Source organism: Bactrocera latifrons, unplaced genomic scaffold (assembly GCF_001853355.1).
Source record: "Bactrocera latifrons isolate USDA-ARS-PBARC rearing strain unplaced genomic scaffold, ASM185335v1 scaffold_75, whole genome shotgun sequence".
NCBI lineage: Eukaryota > Metazoa > Arthropoda > Insecta > Diptera > Tephritidae > Bactrocera > Bactrocera latifrons.
Genome location: NW_017537434.1, coordinates 1,277,809 through 1,300,552, shown reverse-complemented (window position 1 = coordinate 1,300,552; position 22,744 = coordinate 1,277,809). Strand labels below are relative to the sequence as shown.

Here is a 22,744-nt window from a genome sequence, read left to right as displayed (position 1 = left end):
ACTTTAACAATTGTGAATACAAATCGAAAAAATTATGGATGTATATCGATAAAAAGCATTTCGCAACACTCTACACCAATCAGCTGTGCATATGTAAACAAAAAATATTTCTATTTATTTCAATTAAACCAAGCACATGAACACATAATGAATCGCATCTATAAAATGGCAAAAGCTTTTAAATACTCCAGTCGGTGTTCGCGTAATTTATCAAATGCTGCAGCGGATTGCACTATATTTAGCTTGAGTTCAGGTTAGTTGGAGGAGTCATCGTTCGAAAATTATTGGTTACAAAAAATCTTTTAATTTAGGCTTTGGCAAGTGCGGGGTCTCTGTAATTCGCGTTTCTGGACCGCAAACCAGGAATGCCCTACAAACACTAGTCGGCAATCGACATGAACTAAAAGCTCGTTATGCCTATCTTAGGTCTATCTATCATCCTGAGACAAAAGAAATAATTGATAAAGGCTTAGTCTTATGGTTTCCAGCACCAGCTTCTTTTACCGGTGAAGATTCATGTGAATTTCAAGTACATGGCTCATTGGCAGTAATAGCAGCATTGTTAGACGCATTAGGCAAAGTACCAGGTCTACGGCCAGCAACTGCTGGTGAGTTTACTAAACGTGCATTTTATGGTGGTAAGATTGATTTAACTGAGGTGGAAGGATTAGCGGACTTAATACATGCTGAAACGGAAGCGCAACGAAAGCAGGTTGTCGAGTAAATATTTCTAATTGTGTATCCACAGATAGTAACACATCAACACACTTTAACAGGCTATGCTCCAAAGTACAGGTGCACTTTCACGAGTTTACGACAATTGGCGCAAACGACTCATAAGCTGCGCTGCACATTTAGAGGCATATATTGATTTTGCGGAAGAAGAAAATATTGAGGATGATGTGGTGTTGCAGTTAACTAAAGAATTACATCTTATAATAACTGAAATACGAGATCATTTGAATGACCAACGTCAAGGTGAAATGCTGAGGAATGGTGTACGTACGGCGATTGTGGGCGCACCAAACGTTGGTAAAAGTAGTTTCCTAAATATGATTTGTCAGCGAGAAATCGCCATTGTAACACCAATAGCTGGCACTACTCGTGACATCATAGAGAGTACACATAATTTTGGTGGCTACCCTGTTGTTTTTGCAGACACCGCTGGTTTGCATAAGCACACAAAGGATATGGTTGAATTGGAAGGTATAAGCAGAGCAAAAGAATGCTTACAGAATGCCGATTTAATACTACTACTGACAGACGCCCAGGAATTACTTCGAAATATTACCACCAACAAACAATCAGCTCAAAATTATCAGACTGACTACTTAAAGCAATTAGACTTGGATGCGAATAAATTAATTGGAAAGCGTATACAACTTATAGCGAACAAAATCGATTTGCTTTCAACGACGGATCTGCAAAAGTTGGCGCAAATTGATAGTGTGCTGAAAATTACTTGCAAACAACCACCTACCGATATTGTGCAACCATTTTTACGGCACTTCGAAAAACTCCTTTATGAACTGTATGTTAATGTGATTTATTGTAAATATTTTCTAATTCTGTAAACAATTAATTTATTTCCATACCTTAAAGCTGCGGTGAACCAACTGCCGAACATCCACGCATTACGCATGCGCGTTATCGCCAACAGTTAGAACGCTGCAATGAACACTTACATATTTTTCTACATGAATATGCGCCAGATATTTTTCCAGATACGGCAATATCGGCTCAAAAACTTCGAAATGCGCTCAAATGTATTGAACGTATAACGGGACATGTGAGTACGGATGACATCCTGGATGTGGTTTTCAAAGATTTTTGTATCGGTAAATAGAATGACTGAACGTTAAACACGTTGATCGGTAGCATAGTTATATATCTTGATAGGGGGTTTTTTAAAGACCATCTTTTTTGAGTTTTTTTAATTTAGTCTTTCTAGATGTTTGTATTCTTATTTTAAGTAAAATAATGTGTTGGCTTAGCTGTTAAGTTATTTTAAATAAAATATTTTATATTTACGTTTAAGCAGAATATTTACAATATTTAAACCAAATAATACGGCTTTAAAAGTTTGGTAGAAGTTATAAGAAAACTAAAAAAAATATTGTTTCTTTTTAAATTCAGATAATTCTAGACAATAACAACATTGGAAAAACTTTAACCACACATGAGTAGGTTTTTTTTTAAATTTAATTACTTCCTTTATTGCATAAAATAAATGGGCTGTGAAAAAATGTCTTTCATAAAATGTAAACAAATCAATAAACAGTTACATACATGTCAATGAAAACAAATTCATCATTTAAAGTATATCGTTCCGAATAATTTATACGAGCATATCTAAGTATATAATAATATCGATTTAGCGTTATTTATTATTGATTTTTATTCATTTTGTTTTACACACCATGTGGTGAGTATAAGTCGATTGCAAATATGAGGTTTTCACAATTTTAATTCCTAAATGTTGAATTTATTTTTTCTATATTCTCATTTATTTGTTTTTTTTTTTAATTTTTTTCTTTGAAACTTTATTTAGTAGCTCGTTTTTTAAAGCGTTTCTTTTTTGTCAGTGAACATTAAAAATGTGTCATTTCTGTTTGGCTAACTAAAAAAACTATGCAAATATTATTTTTTAATTAACTACAGTTTTTTCTATGTATATTTCAAAATTAACAGTTATATTCTTGCATTTGACAATTTAAGTACAATAATAGCAACAAAGCAGGCAAACAAACAGCATTCAAATTCATAACAGTTTTTATTCTAACTCTATTAATTTACAATTTCACTTTATTTTTGGAGAGAGCAGGCATTTCCATTGATTGCATTCATATATTTTACGCTTACTGTTTTACATAAATGTTTGCACTTCATTCTGTTTTTGATTGTGTTTTCTCTTAAAATCGGACCAACAATATTTTTTAAAATTTTTGCCAACTGCGAACCAAAGCTTCATAATTCGTTGTATACAATGAAAGAAATGTTGGGTAAACTAAAGTTGTAAAAAGTATAGTTTTGGCATTTTTTATAGTTTGTTTTGATTAGCAATTTCATAACATTTGAAATGTATTTAAGTTGCTATTGAGCTTTCATCATTTCCTCCAATACTAGCTTCGCCTAATAGTATAGGCTTTTCGGGCGATTGGTGAAAAATAAGCGCTATATGCCTTTTAGGCGCGTGTATCAGTCATCGGCGTGATAGGAAACGTAGACAGCATCACCACCAATGCTAATCAAACATTGGCCCTGAAGAATAGTAAATAGTGAAAATTATTGTGGTACAAAATGGATTTGGTATGTGTGACACGTACTTGATTTTTATGTTGGTTATCGACTAATATCAATTCACTCATATAGAATGACACCATAGCATTGCCGCCCAGTGCTGATATGTGCGCACGAACCACCGCCAATAACTGAAAGGTAATGCAGATGGTGTAATTATTAAGGATTAAATTATTACATAATCTAGATTAAAAAATTTTAGGTTATGTGCTGCCCAAAGTATAATTAGAAAAGATTATATTATTATTATTAAATCTAAATTTTAAAATTTTTAGTTYATGTGATGTCAAAGTTGCAGGCATTACTGTATTTAAGAGTTTTTTTTTATATATGTTTAACGAAAAATCAGTTATCATCAGGAGCTGCAAATTGTATTCGGATATAGTAGCGCTGTCACTTGAGCAAATATCTATACGAAATTTCGAGAAGTTGTCTAATCGAATACAAAAAAGGTTTCCATGCGGTATCGACAAATTAAGAAATGATTCTTAGAAAAAAAGTTTTTCAGAGCGAGATCTCAGAAACTGAGGGACTAGTTTGCGTATATACAGCAGACAGCCTGACGGACGTGGCCAGATCGACTCAGCTCTTCACGCTTATCATGTATATATACAATATATAGGGTCTCCGAAGTTTCCTTCGAGTTGTAAGAAACTTCGTAGCCAAATAGTGAAATTTATTCTTAAAAAAAAAGTTTCCTTCGAGTTGTAAGAAACTTCGTAGCCAAATAGTGCAATTTATTCTTTAAAAAAAAGTTGTTTACGTTTCTATACTATTTTTTGTAAAATTATGATTTCCTTGAGCTTTTATGCAATTTATAAACTATTTCACCACTTTGTTACTTACCTCCGTTATAAACGAATGCACAAAACCGCTAATGCCGCCATTCTCTCGTATTGAAGTAGTTTCACGAATAAAAAAGAAGTTCAAATTACCGAGATATTTGTCAATGCGACCGCCTGGCACAAAACTGAGTGGTGTAATATCAACGCCATAGCGATCGCGTAATGGGAACTGATAAAAATTAACAGTGTATTGAACGTTTAACCAAATATTTTTTTTTTTTTACTGTAAATACTCACGTAATTGTTGCGATTAGTAAGAGTGCCTTTCTTGCTCTGTTGTCGTGATGGAGATGTTTTGGCTATTTTGAAGCTATTCATACCGTAAGGCGGAAGATTTGAAGTCGGTGTTGGCGTCTCCACCATTTGATCTTCATCTAAGGGGAAAATGTAATCCTCCTCCTGTAGCGTACGCTTATTGCCTGCAGTCAAACCATTCGCATCGGGTGCATCGTTTGCTGTGCCATTCGTAAAATTGGTGGCGGCTGCTTTGCGACGATATTTAAATTTATTTGCATCATCCAAGCCCAGTGCCATGCCAGTGACCAGCAGCTGTATCTGATCCTATGGGTTTGCAAATTATTCAGCGTTTCAATAAAAAGCGAGTATGGAAGAGTGGTAGTAACCACAATCAAATACTTACACTCTCTGGCAGATCTAGTCGGAATCGCAGATCGCAAATGGCACAGGGTATCATTGTGCGCAGTTTAAAGTAAATGGTCTGCAAAATTCTGAAAATATAATTTCGTTATAAGATTTTATTGATCCATATGAACAATTGGCATACTTACCGCTGAAAGTGTTTAGGGAATCCACTAATATTTTGGCTGACATCCAATTTGGCGCGCCATACTTGCGTGAACATCTGCAGATTTTTTACCGCCTCCATTTCCAGCATACCGGGCACACTTTGCGTGTTGACAACGTGGAAACCCTCTGGCGGATATGTTTCCATGAGCAAAGAAATAATTTCCAAATCTTCAATGTCGTCTACTTCTAGCACACATGTGTCCTTATTGCCACAATTCAAATCGATTTCGATCACTTCATCGTCCGACTCATCGGTATCGGATTGTTTGTCGAGCGTCGCCACACCGCTGCCTATTAAATCCGGATCTATACATTTGAGCTGATAAATTTCCTGATTGCGTTCGAATGTCTCCTGCAATTTCTTTTGCAATTCATTCAATTTCTGCTTGTCCGTCCACGAATTCCCAGCCACTATTTTCGGCACCTGTGGCACTGGTAGCGCACTCAAAAACAGTGCTGTGCCCGTCGCTATCAGCGCAATCATTCGCTCACCAATCGCTACTTGTGCTCTCAACCCGAATATGGCATTCATACCCTTCGCCTTCAACTTATTAATTAGCACACGATGTAATTCGTACTCCAGAAATGGCAAACCATCCGATATCTCTTTAGCATTTAGTTCTGAACGTAAGTCTTTTTTAGCGCGTACCACTTGTGCTTGCATGAAACAACCGCGCCCGGTGACATGAAGACGTTCAGGCACTTCGAGTGTCGCCAACAACACATCTGGTACCCGTCCTTTCCGACATATGGCACATTTCTTCATTTTCACATTGAACGGTACTGACGCCAAATTGTACGGTACATGACACACGCTACACGCCGAACTTTTTACGACACCCATGCTGGCCGGTATTGCATTCTTCTTACCAACTGAACCATGTATTGTAGTGCCAAGTGATGAGGACATTGTTGTATCCTTTGCCAGCGATGAAATTGTTTCGTTTGCAATGCCGTTACGCATATCTTTGAGCGTTTCGCGTTCTTCGAGCGATGCAGACATTGTGCCACCTGTACTGCCCACGCCGAAACCGATGCCGACGGGCTTTACAGCTGCGTTGAGTATATCAGTTTGGGATACGGAACGGTTGTAGGCCATATTAATAACGGCCGCTGTGCCTGTTGCAGATAGCACGCAAACATCGTCACTGGAGAAGTACAAAAGTTTGTATGATGAAGAAAAAAATGTTTCAAATTCGATGAAGTTACTAACTGATATTAGAAATGTCACTTACGAAATGGTCGTCGCTTCGGAGTAACCCAGTACCACATTGCAACCAAGCGCACGTGCATGTGAACGTATTTCCATCCGCAATTCAGTCCACCAAGAGTCACGCACCTCGGGCTCATCAGGATTGGGAACACGTTCCAATAATTTCACCGAACGCGCAGCTACTGTGGCACCCAGATGCAATATAAAACCGGGAGGATATTTTGTCATGGTTAGGAAAGGATACTCCAACAGGCCATCCATGCCGTCGGTGTTGGCATTTTTAGCGCCTAACGGTTGATTGAGACGCATCAACGCTGTAGCAGCTACCAGACGTTCACTGGCCACACACAATGAATTTCCTAAACAAAAGGAATGCAAAATTATTAATGGTTTTTATTTGTTACAATTTTGCACAATTTTTATAAAAACATTCATCAACATGTACTAGAGATTGTAGGACTTTTTGTGGACATGACTGTGCGTGTTTGTATAAGGAAATATTGAGGAATACCACAGATTGGTTGAGATGTAACGTACACCGCCGACTTACATACATACATACATACATACATATATACGGATAAATATTACTGAAATCTAGATGACACGAAACAATGCTAAAAGTATTTTTCTTCAAGAGACCCTTAAAAAAGACCGGTTACTTGAATCCGAAGATTTCGTAAATTCGAAAAGTGAGTGAACAGCAAAATAAAATTGAAGGAATATTGCCGATTTCACAGTTCTTGACCGGAAAAAATTCGGTTACTTGGACCCGAATTGCAATACCATCACCCATATTGAGACCCAGCATTCATTATTGGATAATATTCGACCAAATATACTGCGTCCAGCACGCAGTGAAAAAATATGGCAGCCGTGTCTGAGAGTGTACAGGAACGAAGACCGTGACGAGTCGATTCGGCGCGGTTCGTAGCAACTCGGACTGACGTATGGAACGATTTGGAACATTTTACGTCGAGATCTTAAATTGAAAGCGTCCATCTCTTCGCTCCATGAGCTCTTGAAAATTTCCAGAAAAATCTGACGTTTTTGAGTCAAACTTCGTTCAGCGAYTTCTCTCTCCCTTTTTCTGGTTCAATGCGTATGTAAACAAGCAAAATTGCCGCATTTGCGACGAAGAGCAACCTAAAGATATTCAAGAGCTGCCATTYCATTCAAAAAAACAACAACGGTTTAGTGTGGTTTGTGGGACGGTGGAATCATCGGTACATATGTATGTATTTCTTCAAAAATAATACCGCCTAGAATCTAACTGTCAATGGCGACCGTTATAGCGCAATGATAACCGCCTGAAATTGCATCAATCAATGGATTTATTGAGGGAACACTTCGGTGAGCAGATGTTTTTCGAATGTCGTGAGCAAAAAAAATGGTACAATAATAATTTTTTTTTTTTTAATATATGTATGTAAGTATACAAATATGTATGCATTTGTATGTTGTAAAAGACATGGTATGGACAGTTAATTGGATGTATTTAAAAGAAAAAAAATGCGCATGCTCTGAGGAGTTATGATTATGTATGCATATAAAATAATCAACATGCCACATTCATACCAAATACAATATTAAACATATACCCCTTACTAGCAAAGACAAGCAGATAAAAATTTCTCATTGTCCCAACCTACCCCCATTAGGTGAATGTAAGCTTAAAAATTGTTATAAATAATCTTGCCACTTATAGGTATCGAAGTGAATTTAATAATTTACTTTAATTTATCATTTTATTTTTTTAGTTTTGAAGTTCAATAGTTACAATGATAACGACTAATTGGTTTTTGATCTTTTGAGTATCGATATGTTATGATGAACAATAATAAACGTGAAAAATTTAATATTTGAAGAATCATTGGGTATGTGCTTTATGATTTTGGTAAATTGGATAAAAATATGAAAAAATAATGTGAAAGGGAATATCATGACAAGAGGCACAACAAAAATTTCAGTTCATTAAAATGCTCCTCGAATAKTGGAGATTTAGTATTATTTTCAGCTCTAAAACGGTTGTTTTACTAATACTVTTTTACAAGTTTCCTATTATATAGGCTTTAAGCGGGGAATTGGTTCTGTTTTTTAATGTACTTATAATAAATTTTAATTTTTATAAGCACGAGTTCAACATATCAAGATTGGGCAAGGCGGATTCAGTTAGCTTTAAAGAAAAACCTATACACACCAACGATAAGCGGGTCGACTTACATTTTAGGGAAGAATAAGACTACGAATATTGAAAATTAGAGAATCAAGCAGTTATTTAATGTGAAGTTAGCTTTAAATAAAAAGATTGGTTCAAGATATTATACGATTTTTTTGGGTAGAAACTGTAGGAAATCCTCGTTTATAGACTCAGTTTGAGTGTATATAGAATATAATACATCGAACAACATTTAAAAAGAACAGCGAATATGAAAAATGTAAACATCTACTTTTTATCGATACAGTGTTTCGAAAATCGATATTTATTAGAGTAAAGCACAAGCCATATTAGAGCGAGAAGGGAAAAAAATAACTTAAAGATTTACATTTAAATATAATAATATTGAAGTTATACAATGATGATTAAAAAAAATATATATTGGGTAAAATATCTCAAGATCATATTTGACCCGGACTGGTGCTTCAACTTTTTTTCTTATATTGGTAAAACCTTTTTTTATAATTGTGTGAAGTTTTTTTCTGATTGACACACTACTATGAGCAAAAAATAGTAAGACTTAACGTATTCTTCAAAATCTATGTCGTCCCACTCGAAAGTAATCACATTTGTGGCAACGACTCTTCCGAACGTCAAAACAATTGTTAAAGTCAGTTTCSGGAATTGCCATCAATGTGCGTAGTGRTTCACATTTAATGTCTTCAATTGACYYAAAACGRTTTCCCCGAAKCAGTCGTTTGAGTTTGCTGAATAGCCAGAAGTCACACGAAGCTAGTGATTTTGGAGCCAATCGTGTTTTTAGTTTTCTCAGACTMAAATTATCTTTCAAAATGGTTTTCACTTATCCTTCCGATATTCCAACGATGTCAGTAAGATCTCTGACTGTTAATCGTCGATTACCAAGCACCAATTCCCTCTTTGAATAATTTGTACCAATCGCTCGCGACAATTATCACCRCATGCCTTTTCCAACATTCTGAACGTTTCATTCCGCAAACAAAATTTATTGGAACTTCTTTATTGAATAATTTCACTCATCATAAAATTCGCCGAATGCACTTTATAAGACAAGCCTATACGCACTACTGATTACTTGGATGTGACATTTGGCACAGATGTCACTGACAGTCATAAATTTAAAATAAAAAATCTTACTATTTTTTGCTCACAATTGTATGGTGATCAAACTTCACACGARCATAAAAAATATTTTACTAATATATGAGAAAATGTTTAGGTTTGGGCGCGCAGTTCAGTCAGATTTGATTTTGAGTATAACAATAATTTTTTTTTTAACAGAAACCTATGGATGAGCTGTAGACGAGCTTCACTACGATTAAAGTGAATTGCTCATGCAACTCGTCGCTCTACTATGCGCTTGGGCTTAGACAAGAATAACGATTGTTTTGTATTGATATTTCAGTCAGCAACACACTACATCAATATTAATTAAAATAGAGCGAGCGCAAAGACAGAGAGACAAAAATAAAACAGGAATAAGACCATATTTTTTTTTACTTACTTTTACGATGTAAAACTGTATTTATTTTGACAATAGTGTTGGATTTTTTTACGGATAGCATGAGGAGAGAACAAATTGCGGGTGTTATTTCAGTAAGAGTACGAGGAGTATATTCATTTAAACCGCTGATAATATGGTCAGTTATCAGTGGTTATTTAAAGAAATGTGGCAGTCGAGAAGAAAAATTTAGTTCATTCTGACAATATCCATAAAAATTGTCAAAGTGATTAAGTTAGCATTGACTAAGATATTATATTTCAGAATCATAATTCTGTCTTATTTTTAAGTTTATTTTACTATAGCWTGTTTTTTGCTCAACACCTCAATATTTATCTCTTTGTGTCAGYATCTTTTTACAAATACATCGACATAACTAGACTTTTCGTTTGCCAGCAGCACTCTATAAAAGTTCTTCAGTCATACTAACTTAAAAAAAATGTGTTTTTATATATAGCCTTAAAAAATATGGCTGGAAATACTAGGGTGATCCTTAGGYGCTTAATACGGTGACTCATCGCCTTTGATGGCGACCGTCAAAAATTGATTTAACGAGTTTCCGCGTGTACACACGTCAATCAGGTACCCATAAAGGGTTAGCACGGAGAATCACGTTTTAAAAGTTCACGATCTGATATTGACAGACTGACAATTGAAGATAGGCGAAATAGTTGAGACAGTAAGCATCTCAAAAGACCGTGTGGGTCATTCCGGCCTGAAATATTTGGCAAATGCAAACTGATCCGAAGAAGGCGAAAATGGAAATTTAATAGTCACCCTTTTCTGTGGTTCACAAAGTGTGATCTACATCGAGTATCTGGTAATAGGCAAAAGGTCAGAGCTYTACTACGCGTTCGATTTGCCATTTGACGAACGAAAAAGCTCTTTCAGCTCCGCCTTCACCGCGACCTATTTGATCAAATACGACTTCGAGCCGAAGTCACATCAAAGATGTTCCGCAAAATTTGTATCGAGCCAAATGTCTGGAAATGAAACACCATTTTGTAATAAGCACTTACGGACCACCCTCGTACAGGCATATTTGAAGCTACTATGCGGAATTTCGCGTGATTGCGATGGTAGTGATGTCTTTTGACTTACTAATTCCAACAAAGCTATAGAAATAATGTTTCAAAAAGAAAAGTGAAAGCCAGATCAGTGTAATAAGTCATACATATGTATGTACATCTCATTAAGCTTTCTTTATGTAGGGACGATAAGACGACTCGAAGAAATGGAAATTGATCAAAGATATATATGGTTAAGACGGAATACGATGCATTAATGCCAGGGGAAAGGAAAAAAAGTGAGAACACATTCCACCGAATTAAAAAAAATTTTTTTTTTTAGGAAAAACCTGTAAAGATTATAGTTGAAATAATTTACTTCAACTCAACTAGCTGTATACTGCATATTTTTTTCTAAACTTCATGGATTTCGGTATGCGATATAATATATTGAGGTTTCACCTACAATATGTATTTATATATAAAGATAGCACACTTTCAGGCATACTACACGCGTTTTCACCACACACTACAAAGCTCTAATTGTTGTAATCAATTAAGGTATAAATGGTAACAAGAAAATCAGTCTTACCTTTCGGCGTTATGCTCAAGTCTGAGTCCGATGAGCGTCGACACATTTCCGTCGGCATCGTGTCCTTTGACGGCGCTGGTATTGAGTTTATTGCGCCACCATCCGTGGTCGAAGCCGTTGATGAAACACTCGTGTTAAGCGCAGTGCCCGCAGTTGTTGCTGTGGTATTGCTTGCGGCTGCCGCGCCTACTGAATTTAATGCCAGCTTCGACGRACTTCCGCTRAGTTTGGCACGTCCACCGTTGCTGCTGGACCCCGGTACAAGTGATGCTGGCGACGGTGCGCTGGCTAATGTATTAGCGCTGGGCATGGCGGCAGCTGCTGCCACTACAGCGGCCTGTGCTGGTGATGCGAACCGTTTCAAACTGGGACTGTCTGTGATGCCGGACGATGCGGCGGCMGCTGCTGCCACCAAGGCATTGTTGGAAGCTACTGCTGCGGCGTTCACCTCATTCAATGACCTATGATGTGGCGATTGAGTTTCACGCGAACGATGTTGTCGATTTTTGGTGCAAAGTAGCGGTGTRCATGGCGATRAGGTAGGCACGGGCGCGTTTACGTACAATTGCGTTGACGATAGCGAGCGCGATGATGATAGCGTGGGCGATGACGGCAATGGTAATGGCAATGGCAATGGCGGTGGTGCAAGCAAGTGTGAATTTACAATATTATTACTATTATGATTAGTAGACTTTTTAATTGCATTTGAATAATATGGATTGGGAACACTAGGAGTACTAGGGGAGCGCTGTGGACTACTAATACTACTACTGGATGTATTGCCTACTACGTACTTTCTGCTAGTTACAGAGGAATTAGCAATAACATCAATAAGGTCTAGCGGTGGCGCAGCGCTAACGGTAGCTATGCTAAGTGTACTGTTGCCTAAGATCGGTGTGGGTATCTCGGTGGTTTCTGAGGCGCTGTCATCCAACACAGTCGAGGCATCGTCTTCTATAAAGGGTATCTTCAAATCAGTCTCTGAAGGTGAGGGGGTGGAGGGACAAATTTTAAATACAGGACATTTGGCATTACTAGCGAATGATTTAACAGTGACTGGCAGATAAGCTGAGCTGGAATCTGAATCCGAAACGTAACCAAATCCATAGGCATTAGTAGCGTACATATCATCTTTGGTGGTGGTTAAGTCAAGCTCTGGCGCATTAGCATTGTTAAGTGTTGTTGGCGAATTGGCGTCGCTACGTCTAAGATTGATAAGCGAACGTGAATGGGAAATGTGTGTGGTTGGYAGTGGTGCGCACATGTCGCCATCCCAATTTAGACAAATCTCCGGTTGCGAGGAATAATATGCTTTACTCTCCTCCTCTGATAGCGGTTGTAGGAGCAAAGTATTTTTTTCCTGTRATGGTGCTGCGGCGCGACGTTGTTGTTGTGGCGATGGCGTTGGTGATTTTTCCACTTTCTTTGGCTTTGAGTGTATAAAATCCTGGAAAATAAGCAGCAAGGCAGGTAAGCAGTTGGCTTTGAATGGACGTATTTATAAGAGATTTCGTGGAATCCGTTAGATAACACGAAGACAGTGAATATTTCCAAAAATAATTCACAAAAACTTTTAGTAACCAGATTATTTATTCAAAATATTTTTTAACCAATAAATTTGGAGTAAGAACTTTGTCAATTAGTTTGAATTTTTTATGGCAACGCCTAATTGTAGGCAATAAAATTAGCTATTACATAATTTTTAGTGCGCTGGTTGATAAAAGTAATACAAGTATAAGCTTTGTCGAAATTCAATAATTTTTTAAACACATATCCAACCAATAAACTATCTATGATTACAGAGCGCTTTGGCTACTTAAAGCTTTTGGGAAATATAGTTTCATTGTCTTCTCGTCCATAACTGCACCTGCACATGTTGCGACAATGTTTTCAGGTCGCGCAGCAATGAGCGCCGTGGTGTTAAATCGGTTAAACTGTCATCGAAACACTCCAACTCGCTCGGCTGTATCCACTTGGCATCAACTTCTTCGGTATCCTTGCATATCTTCAAATATTTCTGCATTTTCACATGTTCCACCGCCTCGCCGCGCGCCAATTCACGCGCCAACTCTGCCTCCGAGCCAGAACTGTCTGAATTGCTTAGGGAAAACGTATTCGGCGAGCGTGAATGAATGGTGGCTGTGTCGTGTACGCTCAGCTGTAGCTGATGCGGCTCGTGCTGCGAGAATTCACCAAATGGATGATAGCCACCAATAGCGGCCACCACATCAACACAGCTGCTACTATCGCTACGATCACAGCTACCGCTCGCCAGCGATGGTGTTTTATAATCGTAATTTTTATTACAATAGAAYTGTATTTGTTTACCATGCGCGCGTTGCAGCTCGTCGTAATCGATGTCATCGTGACCGTCGCTGCAAATGTTTGGCGAGGAGCGTGTACTATCSGAATACTCCGATATGGACGCGATTACCGGTGAGCCTGKTTTGTTCGCCGCATTATATTCGGCACTCACCGAGCGCARAATGGCATGCGGATTGTTGGTAGCGCTACCACCTGTACTGCCGCTGCCACTACTACGCTTCACCGTCGATTGACGTTGCAAGAACGGCTTGGTCGTGACACCGCCAACACCAACGCCGAACATCTTATGTTTAGCCTTGAAGCTGGGACGACGGCGCAGGTCGTAAGCGGTGCCAGTGGAATTGCGACCTGATGAGCCAGAGGTAGTTGCGTCATCTTTTATCAGACCGCCGCTGGCGCAGAGGCTGCTTAACGAACGTGAAGTGCTGCTCGGCGACTTGGACTCGACGCTCTCACCGAATTTACGCATGAATGCATTATACTTTTCGTTGAGTATATTTCGTGAAGAGTGTGTGAAACGTTTCATATGATGGCGTAACTTTTTCGCTGGCTTCTCACCGCGCTCATCTTCCTGTCGCATTAGATCGTGCATAATTTCATTATCTTCCATTGCGCCCGTATTGGCGTGCTGCAGATCGAAGAGTATCGATGAATGTGATTTGCGAATTTGCAGTTCACAAGGCGGCGGTTGTTCGGCCAGATTGATGTGCGAACCTGTCAGAAATTCTATGTACTTCTTTGTACGCCTGTAGCCAACAACAACAACGTTGGCATTTCAAATGCAAATTGATGGCAAAATCAGTCCATAAACGGGGTAAGGAGAGGGACATAATTTTTGTTATTGAGCATAACGGTAACGAGAAAAGAACACAGTACGAACAGGTTAAATGATTCATATGTACATATGATGTACGCAAGCACATAAACCCATAGGTTATGCGAACGCAGTGGCGAGTATACAAGCCATTAGGGATTAACAATACAGAACAACAAATAMATTTTTGATTTTCATAAAACAAAATTCAATTTGATGTTATAAACAAGTTGTTTCAAGCAATTTTACGCGTTTTATTTGTACATTGATGAAAGTTATTCGAGTTTAATATATGAACAGTTCATAAATAGAATTATATAATTTGAATTTATTTACATACATACATCGTTAAAGATTTTGTATTAGCAGCGCACAAAATGATTGGGGGTGAGAAGATTTTGATTTGGTTTTTGGTGGTTTTAAAGGAGAGGGAAAAGATATTTATAAATTTAATATTATGCTTGTGTTTGAAAACATATTAATAAATATATAGTATAATATTTGATGGACATACACACATACATATATAAAAACATACAACACTGCACAAAATTTAGGCTGATAACTAGCATAAATAGACGATTTTTCATGCTTAATAACTTGGTGGCAGTTGGACGAAAATTGAAATTGGATGAATTTTTTTTTGATATGCCGAAATAAGAATTTATAAATAAATTCTTACAAATATTAAGGACATAATTTCATATTTTGATCAATTTTAATTTTTTTTTTTTTTTGCATATTTAATTTATTACACCCTTGACATCGTATATAAAAAGAAACGTCGGAAATCCTATATAGTATATATAGATATACATATATGGAATAAATGATCAGCGTGTCGAACTTAGTCCATTTAGCCATGGCCATCTGTCCGTCTATATACGCGAACAAGCACCTGTTTTTTTTAGATATCGTACCGAAAATTTACATAGGCCCTTTTCTCATCAATAACATGCTCATTTGGCGGAATTATAGATAACAGATCACGACAGCTAATAACTGTCATACAAACTGAACGGAAAAATCAAGTTCTCGCTTTGAAAGTTTTTTTTTTATTTGATGAGTTTTCTTCACAAAATTTTGCATGAATTATTGCTTACGGCAACGGTAGAATCTTTGAAAAATTGTTTCAATCGGACTGCTATAGCATAAAATTAATCGACAAAATCCAGTCTTTGTTAGAATCTTTTGTATTTGTAGAGGGTATTAAAGCTTCAGTGGAGCCTATGTTAACACTTTTTTTCTAATTTCAGATTATTATTTTTTAATTAAAATCGGTTAACGTCGAACTTACATCATTAATACATAACATAAACTCTTCCTAAAAAATATTTGAATTTTGTCACCGCTCTAAATCGCTAATTAACTTAAAAAGTTGAAATTATGCAAACAATTTTCATTATTTTATAACAACTTCAAACACATAAGCAATGTAATTAACATAATTAAGAAAAAATAAACATTAAAAGACTACAAATCGCAAAACATTAACATTGCAGTTAATCATGTTACTTATACGACGCGGTGGAATCTATTTCGACACGATTCAAGCGTCATATGTAACTTGTTATASATACATACATATGAACGTGAATAAATAAGGTACACATATCGAATCATCACACTTTTTTTTACTCCGCTTTTTAATCTCATATTGCCATTGGTTTTTACTACYACTTTAATGAGATACATCTGTATACGCTTGTCCTTGGCCTTATTTAAGCATGTTTGTAAATAAGTGTTACCTATGTCCATGCAATTGTGGCAAAAATAACTGCATAAGCATCTGAATGTGATTGTATGCGGCTGTGTGCGTACACATTTGTTTGCTTATAAACTTATATATCATCAGCAGTGATGACAGCGGCTATTTAAAAAAAAATGCTTTATGTTGCTACATACGCAACAGACGGGACATACAAACACACGCACATAAATATCAATATGCACACCTAGTGAACATAGGTATGTGGAAAAACATATAAGAAACACACACATATGTACGAATAAAGGCACATAAAACGTATTTCTATTAAAGTACAGAGACGCCAGCTATAAAAAGGAAATACTCACTCTTCAATTAGCGTATTATCAGCTGTGCCTGCCGCTGGTTGGCTGCTGCTTGTATCTTTGATCAAGGTCACTGCAGTGCCAATTCCACGCGCCACCACACCTACATCGCCCTCCAAGTCGAAACATTGCGTATAGCCAATAACGGCATTTGCACCCATATTAATAGCTTTTAGACCCATTTTTCGTTGCACCTTTAGCAGAGTAAAATATGTAGTCACGTATATAATAAAAACTTATATAGTATTTAAAAATTCAGCGCTAATTTGTTTTACACATACTTGTCCCGATAATTTCAGAAACACCACTTGTCTTGCCTCATTGGAAGCGCGCGGCGTACGTATTTTATCTATCCATTGATATTCAGGATCATCGTTGACGACCAGCTCTTCGACAAAACCATGTATCATCTGTGCGCGATACCCATAGGGTATACATTGTGCTGTAATGTAAATAAACCTTTAATAACAGAAACACATTTGCTAAAATGTAACTTACAGTGAAAAAATGGAATACCGCATGAACTCTGTCGAAATTTATTTAAATCAGAAAATAAATCTACTTTGACTATCACATTAACTTCGCCGCGTATGCCATGCATGGTATCGAAAACTGGTATCCAGCCAGATAATACAGTACCCTTTCCGTGTGTCGTTGGTCCCGACATTTCCAAGCATAATGGATTTAAACTTATATTCACTTTTCCAATGGCATCGTTCGCTGAGTATGTGTCATAATCCATCAATCGTATCTGCAACGGTTCGTCTTGTAATTCAGCATCGTCCACTTCGAAGCGAAACCTATATATAGAATTAATTAGTACAAGAAAAAACGTTAACTTCGATTGCACAGAAGCTGCAATAACCTTACAAACAAAAAAACTTTCTATATATGAACGAGCTTTCGATGCGTCAGTTTGTATGTCAGCTATGCGCTATAGTAAACCATATAATATAATCTGTGTCAAGTTAAGGCAAGACCTTGCTTCTGAGCGTTCAATTTGTATGGCRACATGACTATGTCATCTATTATATGTTCCCTACATAATAATCGTTATAGGTTTAGGAAATTTTTGATACCATGTACAAAATAGTATATTAAGCTTGGCACAAAGTAGGTAACAATGAAGAAATGTGGAATTCAATTATTTAACCACTACAAAACAATAACACTAACGTTATTATAACTATCACTGCGCTTAGACTACCTTATCTTGTCAAGTTATCAAATTTGATCAGATTGCAACATACTTTAAATTTGTCGAGTTAACAAAGAAGCAAATTCATATAACCTGTAGGTTCATTGTCGCCACCTACCACTTACCAATCAGTATTCCACTGTGGATTTAAACTTTTACGGCAGACATCCGTTTTGTGTGTAACATTGCCCAATTTTATTTCCACATAAGCGTCGGTGGTGTCACTACTTCTATCCATTACGGGCAAATTGCGCCCAGCTTTAATTTTCACACCGACTTTGCCTGGCATTTTAACAGCTGCTGACTATCACTGCTGGTGCTCCCCCGCCTCCTGACTGATTTAAACTTATTTTACACACACATACAGACACAAATGGCTCTGAATTTTGGCGAATAATATAACACACGTTGCTTGTAGTCCTCAAAGCAATTCCTTTTCTTGCAGCTATGTGTGCCGACTCCAACAATTGCCTTATGAAAGTAAGAAAACTCTCGGTTTCCTGGAATGAAATATGGTCAAATACTCAAAAGTAATTAGCACTAATTTTTGGAAATTAAAAGAAAACCGCACCTCCTTTTAACACGGAAATTTATTGTGAGGAAAATCTATGCATACTGTTCTCAAAATATTTAATAAAACTGTCAAAAGTGGGATCAGTGAAGAGAGCCAAGTAGGAAATTAATTCATACATACGTAGTTTATAAATATTTATCAAAATTTATCTTAGGTATATAAAGAATACAATTTTTCATATGTTTAATGATATTAACAAAATATATAGAGATACTCATATAAACAAACATTAAATGCATTCTCTCCTTTTTCAAAATATGATATTTGTTTAGTTTTTAAATAAAATAAAAAAATAGACATGAATTTTTAACCTTGATCTATGGCAATGGCAACCTTATCGGAGAGGCGGTCGTTATGCATTAAATACATCCCTGTTAAGCAAAAATCGATATCAAGTGCGACGCCATATTTTTTCACAAAGTTCTTAAGTGCTGCAATTTTTTCTGCCAGTAAATCTTCTAATTTTTTGGAATAAAGTGCAGAAAATTACATTAAATTATAATAAAAGTCCTAATAAGTGTATACCTTAGCATCATAAGTAAGAAGTGCGCAATAAATTAATTCAATAAGGATATAATTGCATAAGAAATTTTTCATTCTGAACAACTGCCGGGTTGATTGTATGCATAAAAGTACACATAAAAGAAAGTAATTGTGTTATAAGGAGCAGTTTGCAGGTTTTATTAGTTAAAGTTTGAAGTGAAATAAAAATGGAAGCACCCCCAGCAGGTATGGTAGCGCCCTCTGGTCCACCAGCTCCACGTGGTGGTGGTTATCGCGGCAGAGGTGGACCAATGCGGGGAAGTTTCGAACGCGGTCGCGGTAGAGGCATGGGTAGGGGCCATTATATGGGTCGTGGTGGTGGTATGATGGGAGGTGGTGGTCCCCCACCTCAAGGTATGGGCCCGGGCGGACGTGGTATGCGTGCGCCAAGAGGTTCAGGTTATCAGGGTCGTGGAAGTTATATGCCACGCGGGGGTGGYCCACCAATGCGTGGTGGCCGACCACCCATTTATGCTCAACGTAAGTATAACAGTATATATTAGATTTTTGTTTATATCAATGAAATCATTCACAATACACACACAATAGCAAAGCAACATACGGGTGCAGAAAACAATAAAACAGTTTCACCTGTACCAACAGCAAGCTCAGCCACTCCAGCCCCAGCAGCTGACGGCGCAGCTCCAGAATTGGCAGAAACAAATAATGGTAGCGCCACAGCACCTGAAGTCATTGCTGCAGCCCCGGTTGCAGTTAGTTCTAACGGTAGTGTAAGCGGTATGCCATCTCGAGGACCACCTCGTGGACGCGGATCCTTCTCTCGCGGACGTGGTGGATATAATTCACACATAAATGGTGGCATGCATGGCATGGGTCCTGGCGGAGAACATGGTCAAATGCCGATGAGACGCGGTGGTCCACCACGTGGGCGTGGTGGCTATGGTCAATCGATTTCACGTGCTCCAATGCACTCTCAACCGCATAGCGCTAATACACAAATTGCACCGGTACCATCATTGAAACGTGGRGCACCAGGTGGTCCGCCTGGACCAAAGCGTGGTCGTTATGATGGTGGTCCTTATTCACAACGTCCAATGGTGCCGAAGTATCATCAACCAATGCAACATGCAGCTCCAATGGCTCCACCATCTAGTTATGGTGCTCCACCTAGTCACCATCAACAACAACAAAGGTATACATTATTAAAATCATACCTTTATAAAACTTATGAATTTTGTTCATATGTATACATATAGCCATCATAGTTATGCCACACATGATCAATCCCAAGCAGTCGATCCGTATGCTCAATCGTATGCTGCGCCAGCCGCACAATCATCTTATAATGGCTATGGACAAAGTGGGTATGTTACACATACACAGGCGGCACCACAGGCCAGTAGTGCTTATTCCACACAAGGCACCGAATACGATCAAAGCCAATATCAGACTTATAGGTATGAATTATATATATTTTGCAGTTAAAGTATTGTGTATATATTTTGGGTTATTTTTGCAGTTCTAGTAGCTATGGTACGCAGCAAGATACGCGTTACCAGACGTACGGCCAAGATTATACCCAGCAGTATGGTGCGCCAGCTGTAGATTATAACACAGCACCACAGGCAGACTACTCGCAGCATGGACAGCAAGCTTATGATGAGCGCGCTTACGCTGGATATGGTAAGTTTCACTTACATAACTTTCAATTAAATGAAGTATCGTACTAATAATATCAATTGTGAAGAATCCTATTTAGTTTGAACACAGTGTTAATTTTTTGAAGATTTCTAATTCTATTGACAACTTTTTCCAATTCATTTAAAAACAGATTCACAGTATCAGCAAGGTTATTCAAATGCAGCTGGCTATTATTAAAACAAAAATCTAAACCGTTTTGACGATGAAACACAATTCAACGCTGTGCGTAAAAATACTTCCAAATCATACATACTTGCAGGAAGAAATCGGTAACTGTTGCAATTGTTGTGTGAATAGAATGTGAAAGTGAAAACACGTAAGAGTTTATGCCAAATATGATGAGCATATAAATTAACTTCATTATTTAACATTTAGATTTAAGTTAAATTGAAAGAATTAAAAAACTATATATATATGGGTGATTATACTACAGTGCGTCGAAAGAAATTGTTGGTGAAGCATACAAGAATTAAAAGTTCTTGTGTTAATGAAAATCCTAAATATATCCATATGTGTGTATTAAGATATCATATGCAATTTCTAGCAACATAATGTATAATCCATTTGATATACTAGGTGTTTAATGTTAAGAAAGAAAAGTAATCAAGTTTTTTTTTGTCATAACTTACAAGATAATAAAAGCGAATTTTGTCCCGTACTCCTCCCTCCATTAGCGTCCCAATCAATCAAACAATCCTCTAACAAAACCCGGTAAAAAAAGCAAAAATAAACGGACAAAAGAAGTAACTTGCTATGCAAATAACCAGATAATTCTCATGAATTATTTTAGCTTATATTTAAGGCTAACTTTTGACAAATGATTTTCGATATATATTTTAAAGTTTTGACTAGAATACAATTTATTGAATAACTATGCAATAAACAACACATGAATTGCACCTAAACTCATTATTTTTAATTTGCAGGAGTAAATAATATATTATTATTGTTTTCATAATTCAGTGCAGGCGATCTAAAGAAAAAGCTAAATTATTTAAGCAAATTTCGSCGAAAGCATGATCGAATGTATTAAACTAATAGACTAGTTAATAATTGTAGTGACCACCAAATTTCTATAGGTATTTAGTTTTAAGCTAAAAATGATATTTTCTTACGCGAAAATTGTATGTTTTACGAGAATTTGACAAATTTACTATGTTTTATTTTTGTTTAATGGCTTAACAATATACATACATTTTTGTATAAAAACTTAAAATATCAATTGATTTTCCACACATAAAAAATAATTGATAACACACTGTTAGACAAAATATGCATATGTGTAACTCTAAAAACCTATATATATTATGAGAAAATATAACGCAAGCACACTTCAAAACATAAACGCATTGTAGAACATTTTAGCAATTATTTTACTCCAAGCCAATAACGTGTATGTTTGAAATGCTGCAAGTTAGAAGTTCTAACATTAACTACGAAAAACACAAACTATATGCTAAAACTCAATAAAAAGCTAGTAGTACCCAAATTGTTGTAACTCATTAATTTTACTCCAAATTACAGCCATCTTTAAAAAATAAATAAAAAACCAACAAACGATAATAACTGCGCAAATAACAGCGCCTACTTTAAGCAATCGATATATGCAAATATGTTTGTGAATGCGGCGGCAACGATTCGCTTTGGCATAGCAAAAAAAAAAAAAAGTGTGAAAACAAAGTTTCACAAACTTTTATGTTTTACATTTATGTCAGTTTTTTTTTATTAATTTTATAATGCTAACTTTTAGAATAAGTAATTGAAAATCGAAATGCTTTGAGTGTAACAATTCTGTGATAAAATTACACAAAATAGTTTAATTTTGAAAAAAAAAAAGTCAAAATAACGCTTAAAAAGGTGGCTAAWCGCAATTACATTAGAGATTCCGCCAAATTTAATAAGCAATTTTACATAAAGTCGGATTTAGACCAGGGTTGCAAACAATRCATAAARCAATTGTATTGACATTTGAATTAAATGTGTTTTTGTAATCCACAAAATCTAAATTAAAAGTGATTTTTAAATTTTTTGTACCAAATATCGCAAATATGAGATAAAAAAAATTTAATCGCAAAAATTAATATTTAATTCAA

The 22,744-nt window shown here is 36.6% G+C and overlaps 3 protein-coding genes across 6 annotated transcripts; 2 read left to right on the top strand and 1 right to left on the bottom strand.

Annotated features, from left to right (window-relative positions):
- Positions 1–65: 65 nt before the first annotated feature.
- On the top strand, positions 66–1,977 carry LOC108976346 (tRNA modification GTPase GTPBP3, mitochondrial). 2 transcript variants are annotated; one of them, XM_018945396.1, is made up of 5 exons: positions 66–253; positions 312–712; positions 777–1,032; positions 1,159–1,531; positions 1,603–1,977. In XM_018945396.1, the coding sequence occupies exons 1-5, from the start codon at positions 148–150 to the stop codon at positions 1,844–1,846; spliced, it is 1,380 nt and encodes a 459-aa protein (XP_018800941.1). In that variant the 5' UTR covers positions 66–147; the 3' UTR covers positions 1,847–1,977. The 2 variants fall into 2 exon arrangements, with proteins under 2 accessions (XP_018800941.1, XP_018800940.1); XM_018945395.1 differs by having other exon boundaries at positions 777–1,531.
- A 777-nt stretch (positions 1,978–2,754) lies between these two features.
- LOC108976345 (C2 domain-containing protein 5) lies at positions 2,755–18,535 on the bottom strand. 2 transcript variants are annotated; one of them, XM_018945393.1, is made up of 14 exons: positions 18,444–18,535; positions 17,998–18,372; positions 17,173–17,474; positions 16,956–17,116; positions 16,678–16,868; positions 13,330–14,533; positions 11,463–12,909; positions 6,188–6,524; positions 4,934–6,100; positions 4,786–4,873; positions 4,383–4,706; positions 4,147–4,314; positions 3,327–3,431; positions 2,755–3,261 (listed from the first exon to the last, which is right to left on the bottom strand). In XM_018945393.1, the coding sequence occupies exons 2-14, from the start codon at positions 18,159–18,161 to the stop codon at positions 3,199–3,201; spliced, it is 5,721 nt and encodes a 1,906-aa protein (XP_018800938.1). In that variant the 5' UTR covers positions 18,162–18,372; positions 18,444–18,535; the 3' UTR covers positions 2,755–3,198. The 2 variants fall into 2 exon arrangements, with proteins under 2 accessions (XP_018800938.1, XP_018800939.1); XM_018945394.1 differs by lacking the exon at positions 13,330–14,533 and having other exon boundaries at positions 11,463–11,923.
- A 307-nt stretch (positions 18,536–18,842) lies between these two features.
- LOC108976356 (hornerin) lies at positions 18,843–21,556 on the top strand. Of its 2 annotated transcripts, none has more exons than XM_018945411.1 (5): positions 18,843–19,469; positions 19,593–20,142; positions 20,207–20,407; positions 20,470–20,633; positions 20,782–20,828. In XM_018945411.1, exons 1-5 carry the CDS (start codon positions 19,157–19,159, stop codon positions 20,826–20,828), a joined length of 1,275 nt encoding a protein of 424 aa, XP_018800956.1. In that variant the 5' UTR covers positions 18,843–19,156. The 2 variants fall into 2 exon arrangements, with proteins under 2 accessions (XP_018800956.1, XP_018800955.1); XM_018945410.1 differs by having other exon boundaries at positions 19,157–19,469; positions 19,539–20,142; positions 20,782–21,556.
- The last annotated feature ends 1,188 nt before the right edge of the window (positions 21,557–22,744 follow it).

Coding starts and splice junctions, on each gene's coding strand:
- LOC108976346 (XM_018945395.1), top strand. CDS start 148: ATGAATCGCATCTATAAAATGGCAAAAGCTTTTAAATACTCCAGTCGG. Junction 713..776: donor CGGAAGCGCAACGAAAGCAG/GTTGTCGAGTAA, acceptor ACACTTTAACAG/GCTATGCTCCAAAGTACAGG. Junction 1,532..1,602: donor GAAAAACTCCTTTATGAACT/GTATGTTAATGT, acceptor CATACCTTAAAG/CTGCGGTGAACCAACTGCCG.